This window comes from Seriola aureovittata, chromosome 8 (genome assembly GCF_021018895.1).
Source record: "Seriola aureovittata isolate HTS-2021-v1 ecotype China chromosome 8, ASM2101889v1, whole genome shotgun sequence".
Classification (NCBI taxonomy): Eukaryota; Metazoa; Chordata; class Actinopteri; order Carangiformes; family Carangidae; genus Seriola; species Seriola aureovittata.
In genome coordinates, this window is record NC_079371.1 from 20,022,079 (window position 1) to 20,047,314 (window position 25,236).

General features: G+C 41.2%; 2 protein-coding genes across 4 annotated transcripts; both read right to left on the minus strand.

Moving 5' to 3' along the window:
• Positions 1–388: 388 nt before the first annotated feature.
• Positions 389–18,148, minus strand: adam19b (ADAM metallopeptidase domain 19b). The gene is made up of 23 exons (XM_056383429.1): positions 18,016–18,148; positions 17,611–17,723; positions 17,377–17,447; positions 9,854–9,932; positions 9,599–9,675; positions 7,623–7,824; positions 7,443–7,508; positions 7,085–7,156; positions 6,820–6,986; positions 6,503–6,587; positions 6,116–6,255; positions 5,811–5,988; positions 5,603–5,692; positions 5,211–5,406; positions 4,293–4,401; positions 3,945–4,161; positions 3,659–3,736; positions 3,018–3,126; positions 2,781–2,910; positions 2,547–2,649; positions 2,089–2,469; positions 1,890–1,987; positions 389–1,803 (listed from the first exon to the last, which is right to left on the minus strand). The coding sequence occupies exons 1-23, from the start codon at positions 18,125–18,127 to the stop codon at positions 1,797–1,799; spliced, it is 2,880 nt and encodes a 959-aa protein (XP_056239404.1). The 5' UTR covers positions 18,128–18,148; the 3' UTR covers positions 389–1,796.
• thg1l (tRNA-histidine guanylyltransferase 1-like) lies at positions 18,015–25,208 on the minus strand. 3 transcript variants are annotated; one of them, XM_056383435.1, is made up of 7 exons: positions 24,793–25,204; positions 24,442–24,642; positions 24,144–24,320; positions 23,883–24,052; positions 23,697–23,785; positions 22,111–22,218; positions 18,015–20,942 (listed from the first exon to the last, which is right to left on the minus strand). In XM_056383435.1, the coding sequence occupies exons 2-7, from the start codon at positions 24,630–24,632 to the stop codon at positions 20,781–20,783; spliced, it is 897 nt and encodes a 298-aa protein (XP_056239410.1). In that variant the 5' UTR covers positions 24,633–24,642; positions 24,793–25,204; the 3' UTR covers positions 18,015–20,780. The 3 variants fall into 3 exon arrangements, with proteins under 3 accessions (XP_056239410.1, XP_056239411.1, XP_056239412.1); XM_056383436.1 differs by having other exon boundaries at positions 20,553–20,942; positions 24,442–24,549; positions 24,793–25,208; XM_056383437.1 differs by lacking the exons at positions 24,442–24,642; positions 24,793–25,204 and having other exon boundaries at positions 20,553–20,942; positions 23,883–23,957; positions 24,144–24,210.
• Between the last annotated feature and the right edge of the window lie 28 nt (positions 25,209–25,236).

Genomic DNA, 25,236 nt, shown 5'->3' on the forward strand with positions numbered 1-25,236 from the left:
GTTTTGCTGTCAATAAAAAAACAACAGCTACTCTTAACTGAGAATAGGCTACTTAGAATTACTATTACAGAATACCTGATTGATTGTGCAGGACAAATTCATCTTTTTTTATCTGTATAGCTAAACACTATATTTAACATGCTGCAAGATCAGCAGCAGATCCTTTGGCTGTAAAACCTTTGGCAGAAGCAAAACATACTATATCTCTAAATTGTTCTCTCCTATTGCCCTGAATGTAGTAGTCATTGCACAGTACCAATGTGTAGGAACTGCTGCTTGTAGCTGCACTGAAAAGGTACGACAATTCAAATGGGCTCTTGAATCTATAGTGTTCAAATGCTAGTCTGAACAAGATTATATGTATTGATAAAACACAACCAGTAATGCATAATGTATAACATCATATTTTTATTCTTCACGTGTTCATGTAGATTCCAGTTGAAGACACAGTGTTGCTCAGTGCCTGAGTTTGCATAGGTCTGATTAGAAGGTAAAACATGGCAGCTGACAGACTGTATTTCCATATTACTGACCAAACTGGTTCATCCCCTCAGCAGTCAAATGAACCACTGTTTTCAACAGTACCTTAAAATAATGCCAGAGTTATCACTATTTCATTGCCTCTGCAGTCACATAAAGTCTCCTTAGGTAAAAGAGTAATCACATAGTATTTTGGTCATGAGGGAACTCCCACTGAGCAGATTTGAAAACATCTTTGGACAGACACATTAAATCATTCAATTTTATGGTGCAATTTTGGAAAGTTTAACTGATACATGTACACAAAACTATGGCTCACTTTTGCTCCTAATGTGAATTTATCTGAAATGTTGCCCTGGACAAGGACAACTTCATCACTTATTGTCAGTGACAGAAGTAAGAAATAAAATTGACGAGGGTTTGAATGGTCACCTTCAAGTGATGCTTCACACAAAATCTTTTCAGTACCAAATACTCACCCCCTGTTGGCTTGAAAGGTGACTGAGACTAGTTGGTACTTTGTGGCAGGATATTAATGCCTTCAGGAGTATTTGATACTAAAAAGACTGTTAAAAGTGCAACATCACAACAATATAAAATAATTAAAACAAAAAAAAAATTAAAAAACGACAAATCTCTAACATTTCTTGACACACATCACACATGTATCTCTCAGCATAAGCATATACTTATAGCATGCATGTAGGGTTTTCATTGGTCCCCATTAGTCCAGTTAAAATCCCTTTATTTTTCACGCGTAAGAAGCGTAAGCACTTCACTATTGGCATCTTTTCTTAATATAAGATATCCCCTTACAGTTGATGCTCTTCGAGAGACACTATGTTTAGTACATAGGCTATACCGTAAACATTCATTTTTCTTTGCTTTGTGACTAAATAGTCCTGTGTTTCAACACTGCTGACACACATGGAACAATTTCACATTGCCATTAACATCTGGGACAATAATCACAAAAAATAAAAAAAGCAAACAAAAAAAGTTCTTAAATTCACAGCCCTGCCTGGTTCAAATTGATACAGCAGATACATAGAGCAAATTTACAAAACACTAATTAAGTCTAAATCTTAGACTTCAGACATACTCGCTGTGATATGTTCTGTAACTTCTCATTATTCTACCATCGTTCCTCAATACATGTTAGAATAAATATACTGTAATTCACAGAGCAAGTGTGTCAAGTATTCCATCATATCCCACAGTGCCATGTTTACTTGGCCAGCCACTAAAAAGACAGTTTGAGGAAGTCCATTTATGGATGTAAATGTTGGTCCCCAACGTCTCCCTGAGATCTTAGTTTAGGTTCTAAAAGAAGAAGAAGCAAAAAATCACAAGTTAAGAAGGGGTTTGCATGGACTGACATTAAAAAAAGTAAACACCAGATGATTGACCTGTTTGGCTTTTTCTGTCCAGCAGATGGAGCCAAAGCAGCTTTTCCTCTCTGCAGGGCATTGGTGGTAACCTGCAGACCTTTCACTTGATGTTGATCCTACATAAAAATGACAAGACAGACATTTCATGTTCAGTTCACTGAGGAAACATTTGCATATGGCTTTTTACCGTAATAAAAACATATACAAAAACATTCACCACTGATGGTCTGTTGACAGGACAAGGGGGTGGAGGTCTGTCAGGAGGGTCTGGTAGGGGTTTAGGTGCAGCTGAAGGCTGTGAGTGGCTTTTAGTACCCACGCAATGTGGTGGGGGTCCTGGTGGAGGTCCTGAAGGTGGAGGAGGAGCCCGGTTTTGTTTCTGCTCAGTCAGCTGGGCAGATTTAAAAGGAGGGGTGGTGTAAGCCTGAGGAGAGTTTTGTCTCTGAGGAGAAGCTACAGGCTGGATCTGAGGCTGAGGCGTCTGCTCTTTTTTCAGTGCAGCATATGCAGGTATGGGAGGAGGCTTCACTGCTGGACGCACAATACCATGTCTGGGCCGCGCTGAGCAAGACGGGCTCGGACGAGGAGAGGATTTCACCTGTGGCAGAATGTTTATATCAATATTCAAAAACAATAGAAATACAGTGCCATTTGGGTCATGACGGGCTACTTTACCAGGTGGTCTGACTGCTGTTTCTTGAGCAAGAACGTTGGGTTGGTGTGACCGTTAACATGATCATCAGCAAACATAGGCTTGCCCTCGGTCTGGGCTGAACAACTGTTAAGAGATACAGAAATACATTCATACTGTACATCCACACAACATGGGGACTTGGAAAGCAAACGCATCACCTACAAATTGGTCACTAAAGGTAGAGTATCGGTATTAAACACCTCAGAACTACATACTTTGGTAGTGGAGGTGAAGCTGAAGTTTTCAGTGGGTGGAGTTTATGCCTGTAGCAGCACCACAGTCCGACAGCAGCCAAAACCGCAAAGACAACCAGAGGGAGGACGAGCAGGACTGGAAGGAGACTGCCTGATGGAACACGAAGTAGAGAAGAGTCAGGAAGTCGCAAAATTTCAAAGGAATATTTTGAACTGTCAATATATACACATAAAAAAAAAAACTGTTAAATGTCTCACTGTGGCTGTTGACAGGTCCGCTATCTTTACTCCCACCTGACCCCTTCTGGTCACAGAGAGGAGGAGCCCAGCCTGGGTCACAGTGGCAGTTATGGTTGTTGTTACACAGCTGATAAGAGAACATATTACCCATTAAAATACAACGTAAATGTTTAAATTCATAGCAGTGACATGCAGTCGTTGGAGTGAATGACTAGAGGTACTTCCAAGGTTCAACAGTGGGATGTAACCAAGTATTTACTCGAGTGTAGTGTGTATTTAAGTAAAATTTTGAGGTACTTGTACTTTACGTTACTTTAATTTACTCCACTACATTAATCTGACAGCTACACTTACTTTGCAGATTAAGACTGAACAGTGACAGGGACCATCCTGTTATATGCTGAGTGCTTTGGATACTCTAAGTAAATTCTGCTGATAACACTTCTTTACTTTTGCTATTTTCAAAGCAGGGCATGTACTTGTAGCATAATATATTTATACAATGCTGTGTTTCTACTTTTAATTAAGTAAAGGATCTAAATCTTGTACCACTGCCAAGGTTACCATTTTCAGTAATAGTGGGCCAGCAGCCAAACTTTTCCCAACACTCCTAGGTAATCCATCTCAAAGGATCCTTCCACATGCTCATGGAAACTTACCCCGTGTCCATGGCACTTGGCATTGCACTCATCAGCTCTGAGAAAAGATGCATTGCGGCATTCTCCATTAAAGCAAATCTGTTGCAAGAAGGAGGGGTGAGGAACAAAGTCAGAGAGTCGGAGTAGTAGAAAATCACATTGGGGCCACACAGTTAGAAAATGACAGCAGTTAAATTACACTTTCTGACAAGTAAAATAAATAATGAAATCTCCAAAAGAGATCAAAAGCATGCCTTTTGCCCCAATATTAAATTCTATTTAGTGCATCTCCATGTACGAGTCTCACCGAGTCATCACCACACTTGGTGCCAGTCATGACCAGGCCCGGGTCCAGAGTATCACCCTGTGTGTCCTCCTGCCCCTGCCCAGGCTTGTACACATGAGTTCCCATACACTGGATCCTCTTGTTGCCCACAGTGACTGTGGTTTCTATGCGAACAGCATTGTTCTCAATGGGCTTGGAGGCTGAAGTTAAACACTGGATTTTCCCACATTTAGCATCCCTGGCAGAAACAATGTAGAAAGGGCCACAAGATGTTTACGTTTTAAATATTAGGAAATGTGGAAGCAATTCTAGAATTGAAGGAGGAGTGTATCAACCAGTGTATGCGCTGCTGAAAGTTTTAATCTTCACCTGTCCTTACAGCTCCTGTATTTCCCAAACAGATCTTTGCCACAGTTTCCGTACATGTCCCCAGCTTCATTTACCTTCTTAAAACACAGGTCAGGGGCTGGATGGCCATCTGTGGTCGGAAGAGAGAAAATGCAGGGAAACATATTAATACTGCTGCGCACACACACACACACACACACACACACACACACACACACACACACACACACACACACACACACACACACCCATGCACAGTGTGTTGCATGCAACCACCTGATGGAGACCAGATGGCACCCCTTACTGTTCTGTGTGGCTCCTGTGGTACTACAAAGGCTCTCCTGGGAGGCTCTGTCACAACATGAATATGGACACTGTCCAATAACAATCCCTAATCCTGTGATTCACCGAGGGCTCATCTCTAACACTTTCCAGCCTCTCTGCTTCAGCATGCGTGGGATGTTTAATTAATTGCTTTGAAGATACGACATTGACAATGACACATTGATGGTCAAAATTTTGCATATATCCATGAGTGAGTATAAAGAAGACATTTCTTTAAGAGCAGATAGGCTCATATTCACCTTTAGAAAATTCCTCAATTCAACTTAGCTCAAAATACACATCAGTTTGAGTCAATATTACATATTAACAATATGATTTAATCTTTTACCATCTCAATTAATACAAAAATAAACACTTTGTGTGGGTTTAACAAGCTGTCAGAACTGTAGGTGGCACTGAACCTTAAATAGAAAATTAAATTTATATATTGTATATTTTTAGAGTAATGCTAAACTGTATATTTATAATATTACATCAAAAATTCATCTGAATATGTACATTTAATTGTAGAAATCGACATCCATGCAGTCTTGCAAAAGTATTTACAAAGTATACACAAAGGATTTACAGGTTATAAGCAATCAGTTTACCAACCTCGTCCCCACAGTGACAGACACTGCTGCTGCAGCGTCAGACACATGCCGGTGTAACAGTAGGCCTGCCCGCCTGCGCACGACGTACCATCCACCAAATAGAAATTAGCAGGACAAGACTCTGCTTTTCCATCGCAGTACTCTGGCAGGTCGCACGGTCCTGAGGGAGGGCGGCACAGAACACCTGGGCTCTTCAACTAGACCGGGAGAGGTGAGGAGGAGAGAAGACATTTAGGAAACACCAGAACAAAGAATGAAGGAGAAGTAACAGTTAATTATAGAATTATAATTCAAGAGCTACAGTGTTTATTACATAGTAAGAATTAGCCCAGGGATTAATGCTTCAAGGGAGATTTTTTTTGTTTACATGTTTACAGACTGTAGTATTTGTACCTTGCATTTATCACAGCAGATGCCATGGGCGCACTCAGCTCCAGCTTTCAGAGTGCAGTTGTTGGCATTACAGCAAGGACTGGTGCACTCCTACACAAAGAAAACAAAGTTATGAGTCTTAGCCAAAACTTACAAGATAAATATTTACTTCTACAATCCAGAGACAAGTCACAAACACACACACACACACACACACACACACACTGACCTCTTCCTCTCCACAGTCACATTCTTCTCCATCCTCCAGGTAACCATTGCCGCAGCGCTGTCCTCCATATATGGTTCTGGTGTTAGGCACGTTGAAGAGACACTTCCCTCCTCCAGAGCTGAGGTAGCTCTTCAGCTCCTTCTCGTTACAGCCATTAAACACTCGTGGAAACGGATGCCTGCACCATAGAAGAAGCACAAATACAGTATGAAGATTACACTTCATTAGATCAATTTTTTAAGACCCATGTTTTTCTTCTGCTGTAATAAATATATATTCATATGTTAGTAATTTGTGTAGCTTACCCAGTAGCAGCAGCCATGATGCAACCCCCGTCCTCTGCTCTCGCCTGACAGCAGCCAGTACTGTCATGGCTCATGCCGAAGTTGTGACCCATCTCGTGCGCCATGGTGGCGGCAACACCAACAGCTGATTCAGAGTGGTCCTTTTGAAAAGAAGAGCCAGAGGTGAAGCTCAAAGTTGAATTGAAGATTATTAAAATAGCATCACTACATTATGAATACTGACACTGTCAGTCATGTAAAATAATTTAGATAATAATAATAATATAAGAGCCTCATATTTCCAGTAACCATACATTTTATTTCTGTCAAGGTGCAGCAAGCTGATAACAAAATGATGATGATGTCTCCTGATGGGCAGGGGATTACTGTTTATTTAGACTCTCTCACCGTGTTCACTCCGCCAGACTGATAGTCGGAGCACATGGCTTTGAGAGGTGCAAGTCCAATGGTGGTACCCTGGAATGACTTCCCCCTGGAGACAGAAACGCCACTGCTGATTAGTTCCAACTGGACAGCAGCTCGCTGGGATACAAGTGGTAATGGTTTTTGTCTCACACAATGAAGATGAAATCAACTCAGAGATCTGCCCGTTTGGGACTGGGGGGGGGGTTGATGAGAGGGGATAGGCACTAGAGTCAGAGAGGGGGAAGATTGACAAATGGGAAGGCTAGTGGGAGATGAGAGAGAGAGTGAGAGACACTGACGTGATGAGCTGAGCGTTGTCGTTGGGGAGCACGCCGAGCTGTCTGCGTCTCCAGGACAGGAACGCGGCCAGAGTGCCGTGTGGGTTATCGGACACGCTGATCATGTCCTGGCTGGTCCACAACTCCAGACCGATTAATGCCACACGGATGTTCAAAGCCTTGTAGTACTGCAGGTGTGGGGAAACAGGAACAGTGTCAGACAGAGAATTTTACTCAACATGAGTAAACATAGGTGTGGCTTTCCTGCTTCACAACAGATGTTTACCTTGTCAACCAAGTTCGCCGCTTCCAGTAGTTTCACTTTGGTGTTCTCGAGACTACTCCCATGGTTCTCAAACTGAAAAACATATTACCCACATGGTTAACTGAAACTGACAGCTCCCCTACACTCACCCAGACATATTTTTACATCTTCTCAAACCTCAAAAGGGACTTTTCATGTTTCTCATAGACAGGAAGTGAATCAGAGATTTATATTTACTTTGCTTGTAAAGTTGACCACAAAATCAACTATAAATTGACTGATGTAAAATCTACTCCCACATTTAACGGAATGACAATATAAAAATCCTGTCTGTTTAAACAGTGGCCAAATATGAGCATATCATCAACCGTGCCCTCACCTCAGCCTTGTCTGCCACCATCAGCAGCTCTACATACTTCATGTTCTTACTCAGGTCCCTTTTCTCCTGAAAATGGAGACAGTTTATTGCAGAATACGTGCTGGACATGTCGTCATGCTTTGTGTAAAACTTGGAAAGGATTTCGGGCAGATAATTGCTGCTCGTCCTCTCTGAACTCACCCTCGCGCTCCGTGGTGACATCATTCCATGGATGAAGTCATTAAGCTGCTCTTCGTCCCCCTTGTTGCCATGGTGATGCAGGCAGCTACCTCCGGGGAGATGGAGACTCTCGGCTCTGAACACAGCGTGCTGCTGAGCATCCGTGGAAACAGGAAGAGGCTCTATCAGGTAGCTCACGCTTGTGTTCAGAGAAATCAGGCCCCTGGGGAAACAAGGCACTGTTCATGGTTCCATCCAATCAAACCTCGAGGAAATCAATGGGGATCAATGATGTTGCCGTCTTTCTGTAGCATGTTGTGGCATACTTTAAAAACATTTTTTCTCCTGCAAACATTGTCACTTATAACCTTTCAAATGATATGATTACATTTAATTTCCATTCATTTGAATTACATTTTCAATCCAAACGACGAGGCTGCACGCCAGATTGTGACTTTTTTTTTTATTTGGCTGTGGTGTTTTTACTGATGGGTGAAGCATGGGGACACATGTCTCCGGTGATTTACTAGTGTATATAAAAGAGGATCCGCTGGGACAGACAAAGCGATACACAATCCTCTGGCTTCCTCACAAAACCGAGAGAGTGCAGACTCTGACACAAACACATGAGCACGCACTCAGCAGCAGGTCAAACAGCTGTAAGAAACATCTGGAGAGGTCAGACGCCCACATGTCAGTGTCTCTCTATGCTGTGTTTGCATTTCTCCAGAGAATCTACATTACTAAAAAGATGTATCAATCCAGCCTCCAGATGCAGAGCAATGAACCCGCAGAAACACACATATGGCTACGATTTCTGTCTGGGCTTGCCAGTTCCTCTGTTGCCGGTCTCATCCTCTCTGAGTGTCTTCAGCAGGAAATATCAGCTGCTCTGGAGCCACACCAGGAGAAAACACAGGATCTCCATACTGAGCTGTACTCAATGAACCAACTCTGGAGCCAATGACCTACTAACCTACTGGACTACACCCGACACTACACACAACTGTTTCCTGTCTCACTCATTTATTCAAGCACGGTTTGACAACGATCTCTGCAGGTTTGGGTTTAAAATGATGTTCACAGACAATATTATACGCCTTATAATTTAGGAATATTTTAAAACTGGAATGACTTTTATCAGTGCGGATGTGTGGTTGAGCTGTTGCTGGTCTGCTGCTGGATCTACACTAATTGACACTTAAACTTACAAAAAATTAATTCATAAATTTTATTTGAGAAAATAACCAAACTATTTGATATATTTGATTTTGATATATTGATATAAACTAGTGCATTTATATGAATGTAAGTAACTGGGCTTTTTAGGTATCATGTATATTGAGGTGTAATCTGAGGTAGGATATTAGTGAAACCTTGTTTCCCCAGCTAGGTTTCTCCTGGTAGTGATAGTTAGAGCTGTGAAGATGGCTTCACATTTGCACAAATTCTCTCCTGTATTTTGGCGAGTGGACCACAATGGTAAATATTACGTAGACGGATATTCTATCAATGAGTCTGGCAACACTGTGTAAATTGCTTCGTATCCACTCATTTTGTCCTGCTGGCCCAAAATGTTTTGCACGTCAGCTGGAAAACAGATGAACTGCGGCGGTAAAATTAGAGCTAACGGGGCAATAGCTTTAATTCAGTGAGTGAACGGCGTTAACACATCTTTGATGACATCAGTCACAAACCTTCTCCCTGCATAATCTAATCTGTACCACCCCACTTCCTGTCAGCAGTACTTCAAAAACTTTGCTGCTGTGTTCACTTCTTGCAGCTATTGACTCTTTTCATGAAGAAACTCTAAGGCTACAGAAAAGTAGTCTTCCCTGCTCTTCACTGTAGAAGCTGTCTTCATGAATGGGCTTTTATTTTTGGAGGGATTTCTTATGGGAGACTTCTTAGAATCAAGGAAATGTCTTTCACCAGTGGGACCAACTCTAAATATTAGAAACCTTTATGAATACAGCCCATGGTGGAGTTTTACTTACCTGAGTCCTAAGCATGTGCTAACAGCAACGCTTGAACCTTCGATACCCTGAACTGTCCCATGGTAGAAACAGTGTCCCTGAAAGACAGAAACAACCAAGCTCAACACACAGCTGTTTGGAGGGAAGCAAGATGACACAGTGGTGAGAGAGACTGCCATTCAGCCAGAGAACATTGTTTGTGACAATTGTATTTGATCAACTGCATTGATGTTTATGTCTCTCCTCTGATCATTTGTAACTGTCTCAGAGACTTACGGTGTTGGCGGGAGAGGAGAACTTGCGAGCTCCATCAGGACTGTACCATATTTCCTGGTATCCAGGGGCCAACAGCTGCCTGGGGAAAAGCAAAACACAAACTCAGGGAATATTTGAAAGAGAATATATGCGGTGTTGGACATTCAGCAACAATATGGGGGAGTGATGGTGAAAAAATATACAGCATAAAAGCTGCAGGAAACAGAGGAGGTAGAAGAAGACAGATTCTCTCCAGCAGCCCACGACTCATAAAACATTCATCCTGACAGAGACGCTTGACAGAGCCAGACAGCTTTAAAGATTTAGACAAAGATCCTCTCAGAGATAAGAAAATACAAAAAAGAATGTGGAAAGTGTTTTTGGCTCTAATAAATCCATATATACCTTTCCCATATGACCCTTTTCCCTTCCTGGAGAGCTGAAAGAGGAGACAGTAACATTCCTATGCTATGAGACTAAAAGTTTGTTATTATGTCCAGGCTGCATTTGTTTGGCTGTCTATTATTTAGTAATAGCCTCCTATTGTTCTCTATTACTGGAATTTCTCAATTAGTATACAATACAGTCTGGACAGAAGAGGCTAATGAACCAGCTAAATGTACACATATGGAGAGAATCATTAATTTTATTGTGATAGAACGTTACATTTACATTCCTCTTACTCTCCATCAGTGTGTGTGTGTGTGTGTGTGTGTGTGTGTGTGTGTGTGTGTGTGTGTGTGTGCGTGCGTGTGTGTGATTGAGTGGGTGTCTTTGAACTCTCAGGCTGTTTCTGTCAAACTTGTGTCAACGTGTCGGCCCAATATTTACATCTCGTACAGATGCTTGTTTTCTTGTCTTTCTCCTTCCAACTCTGTCTCAATCCATTTTTCCTGTTTTCATTCATAAACTCAGTCTCTCAGTCTGCCTCACATCTGGTTTCCTTTTGCTGCGTCTCTTGAAATCTCTCTTCATCTCTCCCCCCACAGCCTAACGCAGATCCATCAAACAGACTGTAGCAGTAGTGAAATCAAGCTGTGGGGAAACCTATATGCATCTGCTGATGCTGGTTGAAAGAGTGGATTTGACTGAAGTCTAAAACAAACACAAGACAGACCTAAGATGTTCCCACACTGATTAGTCCTTGTACGATTTTTATTATTTATCATCTACCTTCATTTATTTTTCATCCTAAATAGCTTGTGGCTTTACCTCAGGGTTTCTCAAAATGAACAGTTATTGCCTTTTCAACATTGCGAGATGAAATGAGTCAGTGTAATAATTTTCTTCTTGAGTGTTAGATCAGAAAAACAATACTGCTTTCATGTCTGTGTCTGTAACTATGAAACTAGACCCGGTTGCCGGTTAGTGCCAGGAAACAGGAAAACAGCAAACGTAGCTCTGTTCAAAGGTAACAACAACTTCCTAGCAACATCTCTCAAGCTTACTGATGAACATGTTATATCTAGTTTGTTCACTCTGTGCAGCAACTGAAATAGAAACTGATAAATTGTGGTTTTACGGGAGGTTGTCTGAAATACAATTTTTTTAGCTATATATTTATGCTGAATAGCAACCTTTTGTACTGATTTAACAAAAAAGATTTAACGCATTAATTAATGAGCTTTACCAGTGCTGGTAGGTGGATTTAGTTAATGTGACAGAACCAGGCTAGATCTTTCCCCTGTATTCCACATCTTATGCTAAGCTAAGCTAACCGGCTGCTAGGTGTGGCTTCATATTTAGCATTACAGACTTGAGAGCGGCATCGGCATTCTCATCTAATTCTCAGCAAGGAAGCAAATAAGTGGGTTTTCCCAAAATGTCAAACTATGCCTTTAAAAGCTGATGAAGACAAATGCAGGGAAGACGGGGATTTTTCTTTTGTCCTCCCATCAGATGCCCTGAAGGAGACGAGCCTCTTGAAACAATGAAAGCCTGTTGATATAATCAGCGACATAGCAAGTCAAAGACAGAAAACGGCCACTTCATCCTTTGACAGATTGCCACTTGGAGGTTGGGGGGTGGGATGGGTACTCCGTATGCACACACACACAAGCTGCCTGCGAGAAAACTTAAAAATGATCGCTCAGTGGTAATGTATCCGGCTGATGTCACCATAAATGGGGTAATCCACGCTGTGTTGTGATTTGACCCTCTGACCTCATTTATATCTGGCCTTCCTCTAGTTTTCCTACTTCTCTGACTCCCGACATATTCCCATCATGTTCTCCTCTCATCTGCGTAACCCTGTCTATCACAGAATGGCTGATGACGGACTGAGCTTCACTCTGCTGCTGTTCCACAGACGTCATACAGGAAAGACGATTACTTCTCATTCTTTCCCACATTGTACCTTTTTCTCCCATGCAGCTGCATTAGTAGTCCTTGGGGATAATAGTGTGTACACTAGTAGACTGATGGCATTATAACCTTCCGCTGTGTGACATACAGACACAACATGCCGTTAACAAAGCTGTAGCCCCCACTTGAAGGATAATACCAGCTTAATTTGAGTTTTTTTCTCTATCAATTATGATAAAAAAGTTTAAACCTCACTATGTTTTTGCTACATGCTTACGTGGTTACTGTCTGCTCCACTGAAAAGAAACTGTAGACTTTATAATGCCATAGAAATTGTAGTTGTACCAAATGCCAGTTCATTTAACTGCTAAACTGAATAAACATTCATGTTGAAGAAACAACCAAACAAACCACAATGGGCGTACAAACAACCTGCAGGTATGATCAAACCATTTAGTTTCATTTTGGCTCAACGCTGTCTTCAGTAGTAAAAGATTTGCCCTATTTCCTAATGTTGTATTCTGCAAGTGGGTGTAGTCAAAGAGCTCTCTCTTTTATAAGTTGTATTGTATAGTGTGTATTGTAAGTAGATGGCAGTGCTCAGTGACAAAAGAAAATATATGTAGAGTAAATCAATCCTTTTACAGTGGTATACAGTATTTAGTATGGTATAATAATTTGTTGTTTTTCTTCAAAATAATAGAAGTCTGTGTTTCTACATGGTAAAGCCAATCTGCACCACAACAGACTTTGGATTGCACCTTATTCATCATTGGTTTTAAACTGGTGACAGGGAGAAGCACTTAGTGCACTCTTACAAACCTAAACTGGACTGAGCCAGAGGACCAACTCAATGTGGGTGTGATTTAGTCAGTGAAATGCTCAAAAATATTCTAAAATGTCCAAGGAGACGTCTTCAAAATCTAAAGATATTCAGTTTAGCGTCATTCAGGACAAAGTCGATTCTGTTTCTGATTTCCTAAAGACCTTGAACTCAGTCTTAATCGCTGCAGCAACAGATAGAATAAACCGGTATGCTAACCTCATTGCCAAGCCTCGAGTCAACCATTATAAAACTCTGCACCAAGACTCTTGGAACACCGCAAACCCTTATGCCTAATTGCATTGTGGTAAACACTGCGACAGCTTTCAAATCAACACTGTGAAAACCTCTCTGCGACGGCAGGCGTTTGGATGTCCTCCAGCGTTCAGACAGACGCTGTGATTGAGCAGGGAAACACTGGCTGAATCAGGACTGTCTGGCAGCGAGGCTGAGACAAAGGCTTGGTTCAGCCTCAGAAGGAGAAAGACGGGATGGGGGAGTAATGCTAATGTACTTGGGAGATAGGGAAGCGAGGAGAGAGGAGAAGTAGATGTGGGGTAATGCATTAGGGTCAGTGGGTCGCATTCTCTCATAGTATCAGATGACATCACTGCACAAGAGTGGACGGAGGGAGGGGGGGAGGTGGCTGACACAAAGTTATAGTACCACTCAGCAATGGATGATTAAGAGGCTTTTATTGCACAGGGAGGCTAATGTTCTGTTGTGTGAGTGTTTCCCCAACACACACAATAACACTGGGGCCTAGATTTAGACATCTAAGCAGACAGGACTGCACCGTTGTGAGACTAAACACAGACACAAGGGCAACAAGGACAAGCAAATGCATCCCTCGCTCTGTGCTCCCCAGACCTGCAATCCATCAGGTCTGTGCTTTGAGTCGTGTTTGTGTTCTTTTGGGGAGCTGTGTGTGTCTGTGTGTGTCTGTGTGTGTCTGTGTGTGTCTGTGTGTGTCTGTGTGTGTCGCCTGTCTGCGTGTGGCCACAGTCTCCCAAACCCTAACCCACGGAGAGCGTGTGGGAGATGTATATTTGTTCTAGAGCCCTGGGGAATATCAGATGAGGTGAGGGAAGCAAAGGAATGAGAAAAAATGGGGTGCTCGTTTTTAGGCTGGACAGTGGAAGACATATGAGGATAGTAGAAGAGAGGAGAGGAGGAACAATGATGGGTACATTTCCCAAGAGAGTGCTTAATTCAGGTTCATGCACTTAAGGGAGTGAAGCAAGGGCGTTAAACAGAAGAACGGAGAAAGTCATACAGAGGAGGAAGCAAGGCTGTCCACACGCACATAACTCATACCCAAACTGAACCCAACTGTCCCTACTTTCCTCTTTCCATGACTTTTGTCACCTCAACCCTTCTCCTCCTCTTCCAGTCCATCATTCACTTTCTTCCACTGTTTCCTCCTCTCACTCCATTTTTACATCCCCTTTCCAGTCCAATGAGTCAGCACACTCTAGCCTCTGACTGGCTCTTAACCAAATCATCCCTCTACGAGCGCACCACTGCCTTTCATTAAGATAAAAGCTCAGGCAGTCACACAGACACCCACACTGTAGCACGTACAAACCACAAAAAGACACACACACATTTCCAAGAATGACCGGGGAGGACATAAATGGACTGACTCTGGACTCCAGCCACAGGGAGTACTGATGCCTATAAAAATTCACAGCCATATTTATGCTTTGATTAAGTGATACATTAAGTGAGGGCCAGAAGACGTGGACTGGAATTAAAAGAGGGAGCGGGGAAAAAAAGAGATCAAAAATGCTGCAGGGGGATAAACGGAGAGATAAGATCAAGACAATCTCACAGCTAATTTGGGTTCTCCATTATCTGCTGACTGTCACAGTAACAGTTACAGGGTCAATGAGGACACAAGGGAGTAGCCAGGACGCAGAGATGGACACTGGCAGCATTTTTTCCATGGCTTCTGACCAAACTCAGACATTGAGCTCCATGGAGAGTAAGTGCTGTATGGGATTCTCTGTTAAGGCTTGGAAAGAGGGGAAACACTGGTGGGTGATGGGGTGAGGAGGTGAACCTTATTGTTCAATTTATAGATTTTCAGTGGATCCTCCCAGTGGCTTAGAAAACAACTCCACTCAAAATAATATGACAGTGCAGGCGTAAAAACGTAAACACAAATACTGTTGCTTTTCCTTATTCAGCACATTGGAACTTTATTAAGAAAGGTGTTATATACATTATTATTACATTCTTGTATTATTATTAACTTTGTATGATTGTGGAACAATCATTTTCATAAAATCCAAACTCCACATGAGACATTATGTTGAACAAAGATCAGTGAGCTACTAACCGAAAAAAAGACACATAATCCTCCCTGGAGATGTTTCGATATTCGATACTATTTTTCCTTCCTCATACCGATTCCAATACCTGAACTTGTGTATCGGCCGATCCCGAGTCTCAGTCCGATACCGGTGCATTAAAGAAAAATTAGCAGCTGTATGCTAATCCTGTATGGATGTGATGTGATTGTTATCATTGTTGTATGGCATGGCTCAGGTTAAACCCTTTATAAAACATGAACAGGTACATGAATGCCATGGAATCTTTCTTTTATTATCTAATTTGACTGTCAATCATAATAAAAAATAAATCTTGAAATAAATAACAATGTCTACTCTAGTTGGCCTAACACTAGTGTCACCCCTCGACATTAAAGCCTTGCATACTGTACACACTGTCTTTTCACTGGTTGGTTTTTCCTTGCAACACAAATTGCTGACTTTTTGCTAACAGCTACCATTACACATTTACAGGAAATCAATTTTTCTTCGCCAATCTAGAACAGTAGTTGCCATTGGCTGCGACCTTCTGTGTAAGCAACAGTTTTACAGCAGCAAAGAATTGACTTCAGGGAAAACTACTGTTTTATCTGGGTGTGAAACTATAAAGTGTATTAATACTTTACGTGGTATCGGATTGATGAGTAGATTTACTTACCAGAAACCTTTCGAATAGTAATATAGTATTGCAACAACTCCCTCTCCTCTCTCTAATAATTTTTGTACAGTCCGTAAGAGAATTGTTGCATGCATGTGTACAAGCATGAAAGGCTGAAACTTAAGCAAATGAAACACAAAATCACAGTGAGCAGTAAAGAGTATTTACACGGCTTTTCCAGGTCAATAAAGCTCTCAGACACAGTACATTAATTAATCAATACTTAGGATGTGGGATGTGTTTCTTTAATAGGAAACAGCGTCTGTTTTGTTGCCTTAAAATGTCTCATTTTGGTATCTGCCCTTCGTTTCACATCACTGCACTCTTGTTCTACAGTGTAGACTGGAGCATGAAGAAACACTCACGGCTTTGCTGTTCCAGGAAACAGTTGCACAAAAAATAGTTTCAAAATGTCATTTTCCTGCTCATCTTGATGTCAGAAATTCAAATGTTTTTCTACCACATTGTATTACCTCTTTCTTTAAATAATGATCATGATTATTTTTGTATCAGTTAAGACCACCTCTACCTCAGTTTAATGAACACAAAAGACTGTAAAAGTTTCATCAAATCTATCTCACATAAACTTTCATTTTCCTTGTCTCTGTCTCTCTCCTAACTACACATACGTACACAAACACTGTGTGTGATTGATGAAAATTCTTTGCCCAGGAGGAAATCTAACAGTGGGACCACCTGCTGTGGAGGGAGAGCAGGGGGGCAAATCCCTCAGGGCATGGTCAGTCAGACACAGTGGAGTCATGGTTTGTTAATGTGTGTGCCTTTGACTGAATGAGTGGCAGAGAGAGCGAAACGTCTGATGGTAAAAATGGACTCCATTTCTAACGCTCGTAAAAGCTTCCCTTTCCATTTGTGCGCTGGCTCAAATCCAGAGGTGATAAACCACAGCTCTGTTGTCACCACTGACATCTCAAGAGCGGCAGTGCTCCCTGCCCTGCGATCACAATGTTCATTAAACTCAGAGATGCTCTGCTCCCTTCCTATCACCATCCCATTGTTACTGGACAGGAACCGCTCCATCAGATTACAGGATGTTAGGTGCAGAAACTCAAATCCTGTTACTTCTTGTTTGCCCAAGGCACACAGATCGGGTGTCAACCCTCTGTCGTCCAAAACCATCACCCTCCTTCCCTCCCTTCATCCCCCTCTCTGCAAACCGAAGGGGCACTGACCTTATAAATGTGTCTGTGACAGCTAACATCTGGTCAAATAAATGGAGCTTTGCCGGGGCGTCTTGTGGATGTCTACACATACACAGGCCAATGTTGATGCTCTAACTTGATTAAATCAGATGGGAATAATTTGGCCCAAGTAACGCCTCCTGTTTGTTGCCAGACATTTAACTTCTCTAATCGCATGTATAAAACACTGCAGTGTTGTAAACATTTTTCTAATCACTCACTCATTTTTCTCCAGGTGTATTCTGAGCTGCTGGCCCTCAGCTGAGATCAGAACCTCTGTCTCTGCAGGATGCTGGAAGGAAAGAAAAACAGATATAGCTCATCAGGTAACAGGATAGATATCACTAAACAAGATCTGACTTATATCAAGATTAAAATGTGTGCCTGTGTTTTGTAATCATTTTATGAGTCAAAGGGACAGAGAGAGAGAGTGGAAGAGAGAGAAACTGGCTCACCTCTTTGTTGGCAGACCTCCTGTGTCTGTGAGGATGCAGCCATATGGGATAAGTAATCTCATAACTCTGTACATGGTCAAGGATGCTCTTCAGTGAACCCTGCTTATTTCTTCCTGATGGAAAACAGAACAAAGTGTGGAGACATGGCAATGGACCATCTAAGAGGAAGGTTTAATTTTTTTTTCATTTGTGCATTGGATGACTCACTTTTAGCAAAATAAATAAATAAATAAATAAATAAAAATAATAAATAATAGCCTACTGCTGTTTACATTTTGCATAACCAACAAACAAACACGTGGTGACTGAATTTGAGACTGAATTTTTTCAACTAGCTGTTGCAAGACAGGTAGATATGCTTAACATACAATTTCGGTCACGGCTCGAATAAACAATCAGACTCACCATCATACACAGCGCCTGCAGCCACAACACAGTGGAAGAAAACGACTAAGAGACACACACACAGGGAGGACCGCGCGGCGTGAAGAGGAGGGGCACGTGCTCCTGGACGCATTCTAAATACAAACGGCTCCAAATGAATTCGCTGAACTGAGACATAAATGTGCGGTAAACGTGTCTGGGTGTTTCACATAAGATGGAGAAAACGCCGCCGGTGTGACATCGCGATAGGCCGCCGCCTCTCCCGCCGTTGCTGCTGCTGCTGCTGCTGCTCCCTGAATGAGATATTTGGCTTCTTGCAGAGTCAAGGCGCTCTCTCATATTCAACCCCTCCCCTGCGTTACACGCTCAGGGAGAAGACGAGAGGTGAGCAAGACAATGAAGAAATTATGGATAAAAAGCAACTTAACATCGCGCTTATACTTGGTGAAGGAGCAATGCGCAGTTTTAGCCAAAATTGTCTATTTTTTGCTTTTAATTAATAATAACAATAAAGATTATCATTATAAGCATGATAGTTAAATAATCATCATCCCACAGCAAAGCAGTTTTAAGTTGAAGGGGTTGTTAGAGGACAACCTGCAGTTTTTCATGTTATCACTATTTCTTAAAGTGATAGGTTACTCCAGTGATTTACTATTGCACTGTAAGGTTTGGGAAGTATGAAGCTACAGATAAAAGAAACAAGAGTTGGAATTTAAGCAGGAGAGTCTAAAACATCTTTATTTTGAATTACTAGTAAAGGGGCAAAGTTCCAAAAAATGCTGGATCTTACATTTCCCCTCATGCAACTAATTACTTTTTTCCCCCCTGGCCTGCCTGGTTAATACCAACAACTTTCTGACTCAATGCCTCCAGTTTGTAACAAAGGCTCTCTATTTTAAATGTGTGGTCTTTAAGCCCAAACCAAGATAACCCAGATGACATCAGTAGGGTTATCTCCTCAGGCTCCACCAGAGTCTTCACCACCTGAATATTACTGCCTGTGACTATTACATTTCAGTTAAATTTTGTAACATTGATGGAGTGCATTTTTGAATTCTGTTTCAGTATAAAATGAGAAATGAGAATGAAAAAACAGAAGAATTTCATGTTACTGTGTTCATATATTATTTCAAGATGGCTATCCCAACTGTTAGCCTTGTAGTTGACACAATTTAAATTGCCTTAAATATCTACTCTTGCTATATTGAGTTATTGGAGCGGCTCCTTAGCAAGTGAAAACATATGCTATCATTTTAAATTTACTGAGTCGATTGTAGTTGTGTACAGTGGATTTTATTTTGCTGTAACTGCTAACAACAGTCATGTTAGCACCAATTTGTTGACAGTTCAGTGTTTTTTTTTTTTTTTCCCCCATGTGGGGGAAAAAAAGAGGCAATAAAGTACAATTCTTGTGAGGTAGTGTGGATTATTTCATCTACATTTTCCAACCAGTATGCCTATAGGCCTAATTATAGGCCCTGCATGTAAATACATGTTCTCTTTAAATAACAGCACAACTGCCACATGCTCTGGTTTCTACCATTTCTCCTCCTCCATGAAGCCATATGTTGAGTCACTGTAAGAGCTGAGTTTGGCAGTGGCCCAAGAGAATGGATCTAAGGAGAAAGCTGGTTTATGTCATCAACATAAGAGCCACCTCTGTTATTATAAAAGCGTTTTTGTACATCTACTCATTATAGAGGTCTGATTAAAACAAACAGACCTATATTAATGTATTTGATTCTGCATGCCAATAGAAGGAGTTGAATCCTGGTTACATAAAGTACGGTACATGCTTTTAACAAGGTCACAGAACCAAAAATACAGCTCTAGCACCCGCCAGTAACCTACTACAGTAACAAAATACAGTACCACGTCTAGCTTCCAGCAGCCATTCATACTGAGCCGGTCATTTATAAGTGTGATGATAAATGTGCCAGAGAGCACATGTCAGAAGGATAGAGTGTACACAGGGTGTGTGAGGTATTCTTAGCACTGATGACAGTGCAGGCCGATGAATCCATTCACATCTCTAAATGGTGTCCTGGCTGCAAGACAAGGCCACTCGTTACTGCAGAGGTATTCGTTTCTGCTTTACTCTGTTTATTTCTACCTGAGATAAGCTCTTACTTTATCTCACTATAAACTGTAAGTAATATTGAACATTTTGCAGACAGGCTTCCTGAATCATTAAAATTAATGCTATGGGAGCTCTAATCCCTGAAAAAAATTAAATGATAGCTGAGATTCAAAACGCCCACACCAAGAAGAAACCCCCTCAGCAGAAAAGCCAGAGGAGAGGAATCATGCTAAACACACAGAAAGATCAAGTAATGGTAGTATTATAAATGCCATTCGTGATATCAAATTAGGATAATTTTTTGAAAGCAACTTTAGACAATTCACTGGACTAGGCTGGAGATGAGTGTGTGGATGTCTGTGTCAGTGTGGGATTGTTGTGCATGTGCATACAAAAGATTATGAAATCATCTGCTTCCCTCTGAACATGACAGACATCAACATGCAATTTAAGCAGATAACTTCTTACTTTAAGGGAAGATTATGAGAGAAGTTTAATACATGAACATAAGTAACTGTACAAAGTCAATCATCAAAGGCTTCAGTCTCAGAAAAAGCTCTTTCAAAGCTTTCACAGGTACTTAACGTCATGGGTGACATCAAGCTGTGGCTGTCCCCCAAGAGTCACTGCTAATATGGGTCCACTTCAACCATTCTGGCCAGACTGATTTCTGAGTCATGCTCCTCCATCAGGAGTGGAGCTGTTAGCAGTTGTCATCTTCCAGGATGTCTGGGTGTTCTTCCCAGAACTGGTCTCCTATAATGTCGCAGTGGTAGGCCTGCACCCTTCTCCTGCTGCGAATCACAGGTACGTGCTTCTCCTCTTCATGTGGAGGCTTCATGCGTTTAGTGACAGTTTCATTTCGCTGGAGAATGAGGAATACGATTAGTACAATTAAAGCAGGAGTGCAGGATCTACATATAAATATATCTATATGATGACGTATAAATGAACTTCCATTATATTCAGGCCATTGCCAAACAAATTCACAAAGTGCCGATTAAGCCCATCAGCTGCAGTTAAACCTTTCTGTATTTTGCCGTATACTGGAGTTTTGAATCTGGTGCCTGTGGAGAAATTCCTGCACTGGCCCCCCGGTAGTGATGGCTTTTACATCCACCGACAGTGATTGATTCACCAGAGCTGAAGAGGGGAACGACCATAGCGACAGAGATGGCGAAGGCTACAGCAACTAGGAGTATGGTGGAGCCTATAGAAGAAAACCGTAGGAAGCGTCCAAGAAAAGTATCTGATGCTCCAGACAAAGAAGAAACTCAGAGTTCAGAGGAAGGATTACAGTCTAAAAAAAAGAGAGTTATCAATTGCGAAGACCAACACAGATTACCATTGGTGTGACTTTTCCTCATTGTGTAATTGAGACAAATGTTCTGCACTGCAGGTTTAAAGGTAAGGGAAAGGAATTTTTTAACATCTCGGGAAATGTGCTGTTGAGTTAAATGAGAAGAGTGATACCACACTACACCAAGGCCAATAAACGGTTCCAGAATATAACAGAAAGTCATTACTTATGCTTTGTTTAACTTTACAGATGCTGGTAGGTGTAGGTGCAAGTGCAGTATGAGCAGGGACCTGTTGAAAAGTCTACCTGTATTTAAGGGCACTCTCAAAGTGGTCACAGAAAATTCAGCGTTCTAAATGTCAAGTTTTGGTTTCACACAAAACTGCTTGTGATTTCCTGCTGACATTTGTCAAGCAAACAGGAAGAAACCCCTAAACTACAAGAAAAAGAGACAAATTCTCCACAAAACAGCAGCCAAAGTTATGTAAGGAACATGCATCCCCCTTTACTAAAAATCCTACATGTCCGGACACAAAAGACATGTCAGGAACAATGTAAGACATCGCTGACCAAAGTGGAAATAGGTGACACGGGTGAGGTAGAAGCAGCTACAATAAAGGGATAGAAAAGCTGTATTCACACATTGAAAACCAAACGTATCTATGAGAGAAGAGTTTTTATGTCAATTTCTATGTAATAATTGTGCAGACTCAAACTGTTTGAAATAGCACACCTTTTCCCAGATGAGAGTGGTGCCTTTCCTGTGGAGGGCAGATTCATTGTTGTAGTTGATGTCAAATTCTGAAAACAGGATCTCATTTTTATCTGCAGCTAATGTTCCCTGAAAAGAGGAAAAACACAAAGTTAGCATTCAAGTACTAGAGGTGTAAACAAAAATGAACTCAAATGATATGTCTCACTGGACGCGCAGAGTACAACTTCCTAAAATTAAGCTCCACCAACAAAACAGCTACTTTTCCAAAGAATTGTTTTTTAAGTGATAAAGGAACTGGGTAGCACAAAAGTTTGATGGGCTGTGAATGACTAATGTTGGCCAAACAAGCTGCCAGTACAAACATTTCCACAACTCGTCAGCTGTCATCACATCATCTGAGTTTCTCACTCCAGCCCACTGTAGAGTGAAGACTCTTCCAGGGAACAGCTGTGTCAGTCGGTGGCAGCTGCTGCCACCAACAGTGACAGCACTGATGATGTGCTATGGAAAGATGTTACTTCTTCTGTTTAATTTCATCACCAAAAAGAAACAGTGAAGTAATTTGTGGTGTTGCAAACCACAGAGTATGTGTTCATCTCTATAAAGAATAAAAAGAAGAAGAGAACAATGTGGTGACCATGGTGACCACTACACACAAATACATAGCAAAACAAATTCTTGTATTACAGACAGTTACCAACAACCTTTATAGAAGTGTGGGCGGCCCAGTAGCTCACCTGGTAGAGCGCGTACAATGAAGGTTCGAATCTTACCCGTGACCCTTTACTGCATGTCATGCCCTCTCTCTCTCCATGACTCTCCTGTCTCTCTCTCACTATCACTATCAGAAATAAAAGGCCCTAAAAACAACTCTTTTCTTTTTTTTTTTTTAATGAAAGAATTTCTTTTCACAATCCCAAAATAATTCATACAACATAGTTTTTATTAGCTGATTATATTTTCCATTAATCAACTAATTATTTAGTCTGACAAAGTGCCTAATATAAAGATTACTGTTTATCAAACCTTAAAAGAAAAAGCTTGCTAAATATTTTTGCAAGCTGAACATAAAAATGTTTGGTCTATTTACTTGATAAATACCTTTAACAATTAGCTCTGTCATTGATTAGTTTTCCTTACAATGACAAATCAACTAATTCCTTCAACAGTAATGGAAACCAAAAACTAATCACTATTAGAAAATTTGTATGCTGACGTACTGTCTTTAATCTGTGACTGAGCCATTCACTTAGTGAGTTAGAGAGGTGGAGAGTTTCATTTTCGTGGAGACATGACATCCTATGAATGACCTTTTGCATATGTGCTGTTGACCAACAGTATTACGTCTTAATTTACCTGAAGCCCAATTAAAACTTTCCATATCCGCGAGGGGTTCGCAGGTCGCAAATGTCGTTGTCATGTTTTTTAAGATATTGTATTATTTTCCTTTTATTCTTACTTTGTTATTTATAGAAATGAAACGGGAGTAACAATAAAAAGTAGTGCTATTGACCTTTTGCATTATTATAACATACAGTACAATTGCATAAACACATGCATTTGTGTCAATATACACAACATTTTTAGATTGTGTTTGCTCTCACCTTCAGGCGATCCTCTGCCTGAGCTGTGGTGAGTCCTGCCCTCTGTACTAACGTCCAAAACACTGTGTTGTACAGATTATTTATGTGACCTGAAAGACACAAAAACGTGAGTAGAGTCTGACATATTTTACCCTCAACAGTCAAATGTGTGATTTGTAAAACAGGTAGGGCACTGTATGTACTCACAATCTGCTTGCCTCCAGCTGAGGTAATCTCTAAGGTTACGGTTACTAGGATACAGGATCACACGTCCGTCAAAGCTTGGCGGGTACAGGATGGGCTGATCCCCGAAAAACTCCTTCCAGTAAAAGACATATGAGGAGGAGAACTGTGAGGCCACGTGGGTCATGAGCTTACTGCCAGAAGAGAAAGCAGGAGTAATGAAGTCAGGCAAGATGCAGCAAGACATGAAAAGCATGTGTGAGAATGCCATTCCTCTCCTCCTACCTGGCTCTCCTCTTAAACCAAGTGGAGCTCCTCTTGAAAACAAAGCTGAACTCGTCACTTTGACCATAAGCTATGGCAATATCCTCCAGTTCCTCCATCACAGAGTGTGCACTCCTGCTCATCAAGCCCAAGGCTCTGTTATCATTTGGCTTTGTAAACTGGTGCTGCTCTGCAAACCTGCCAGAAAATGCAAGAGAAAAAACACACAATTGCATGGTTTCAAATTGTACATCAATCTGCTGCAAAACCACCCTTGTTCACAGAGATGGTAAATGTGTCGCTTGAGAAGGAAACTGACCTGTGAAAATTTCGACCATCCAGCCTCACAACTATGTAGCAGTTTCGTAGACAAGTGTCATCTGTCTCAAAGTTGCGGACATACTCAAACTTGCTCTTTGCCATATTGCTGGAGGTAAAAACACGGGCCAATGGTATAACAACACAAGACCTCACACGTCCAACAAATCTGCTGACCTTTCCAATTAGCATGAGGGTGCTCCTGAAATCAAAATCCATAAGCAATAGTGGTAAAATTTCTACCAAAATAGCATTTTTATATCAAAGATATTATAAACAGATCCAACTCATGACGGGATAACTAATATTACATGTTCTTTCCCCCCATTATAACATAAGCGTTAGTACTTACACTTGGATGTCACAGAGTGTAAGTCCTCTGCACCTTCAGTAAGCACAAGTTGGCTATTTCTGGGAAACACGTTTACTTCATACGCTTATATCTGGCTATTTTGTTAGTTACACAAACACCAACATTTGATGTAGTATTATAATAAAGCTGTGTTATTAATTGATATGAATATATTCGAAAACAGCCATCATCTCACACTACACACGTTGACTTGTCCGTCAATTAACTCTGTCGTAGTGGTGCAGCAACACAACGAACAGAAGTTCCGGAGCAAAGCCTGGAAATAATAATTAACAATTAACTGGAAACAAACAGCGCATTGTTCTCGGATGTCTGCTCGCCTACTTTAAAAACCCATCCGACGTCATATGTCAATTTATTATTGTGCTGCTGCGTAAGATAATCCATTAAAGCAAACAGATTTTCATCGAAGCGATCAAACAA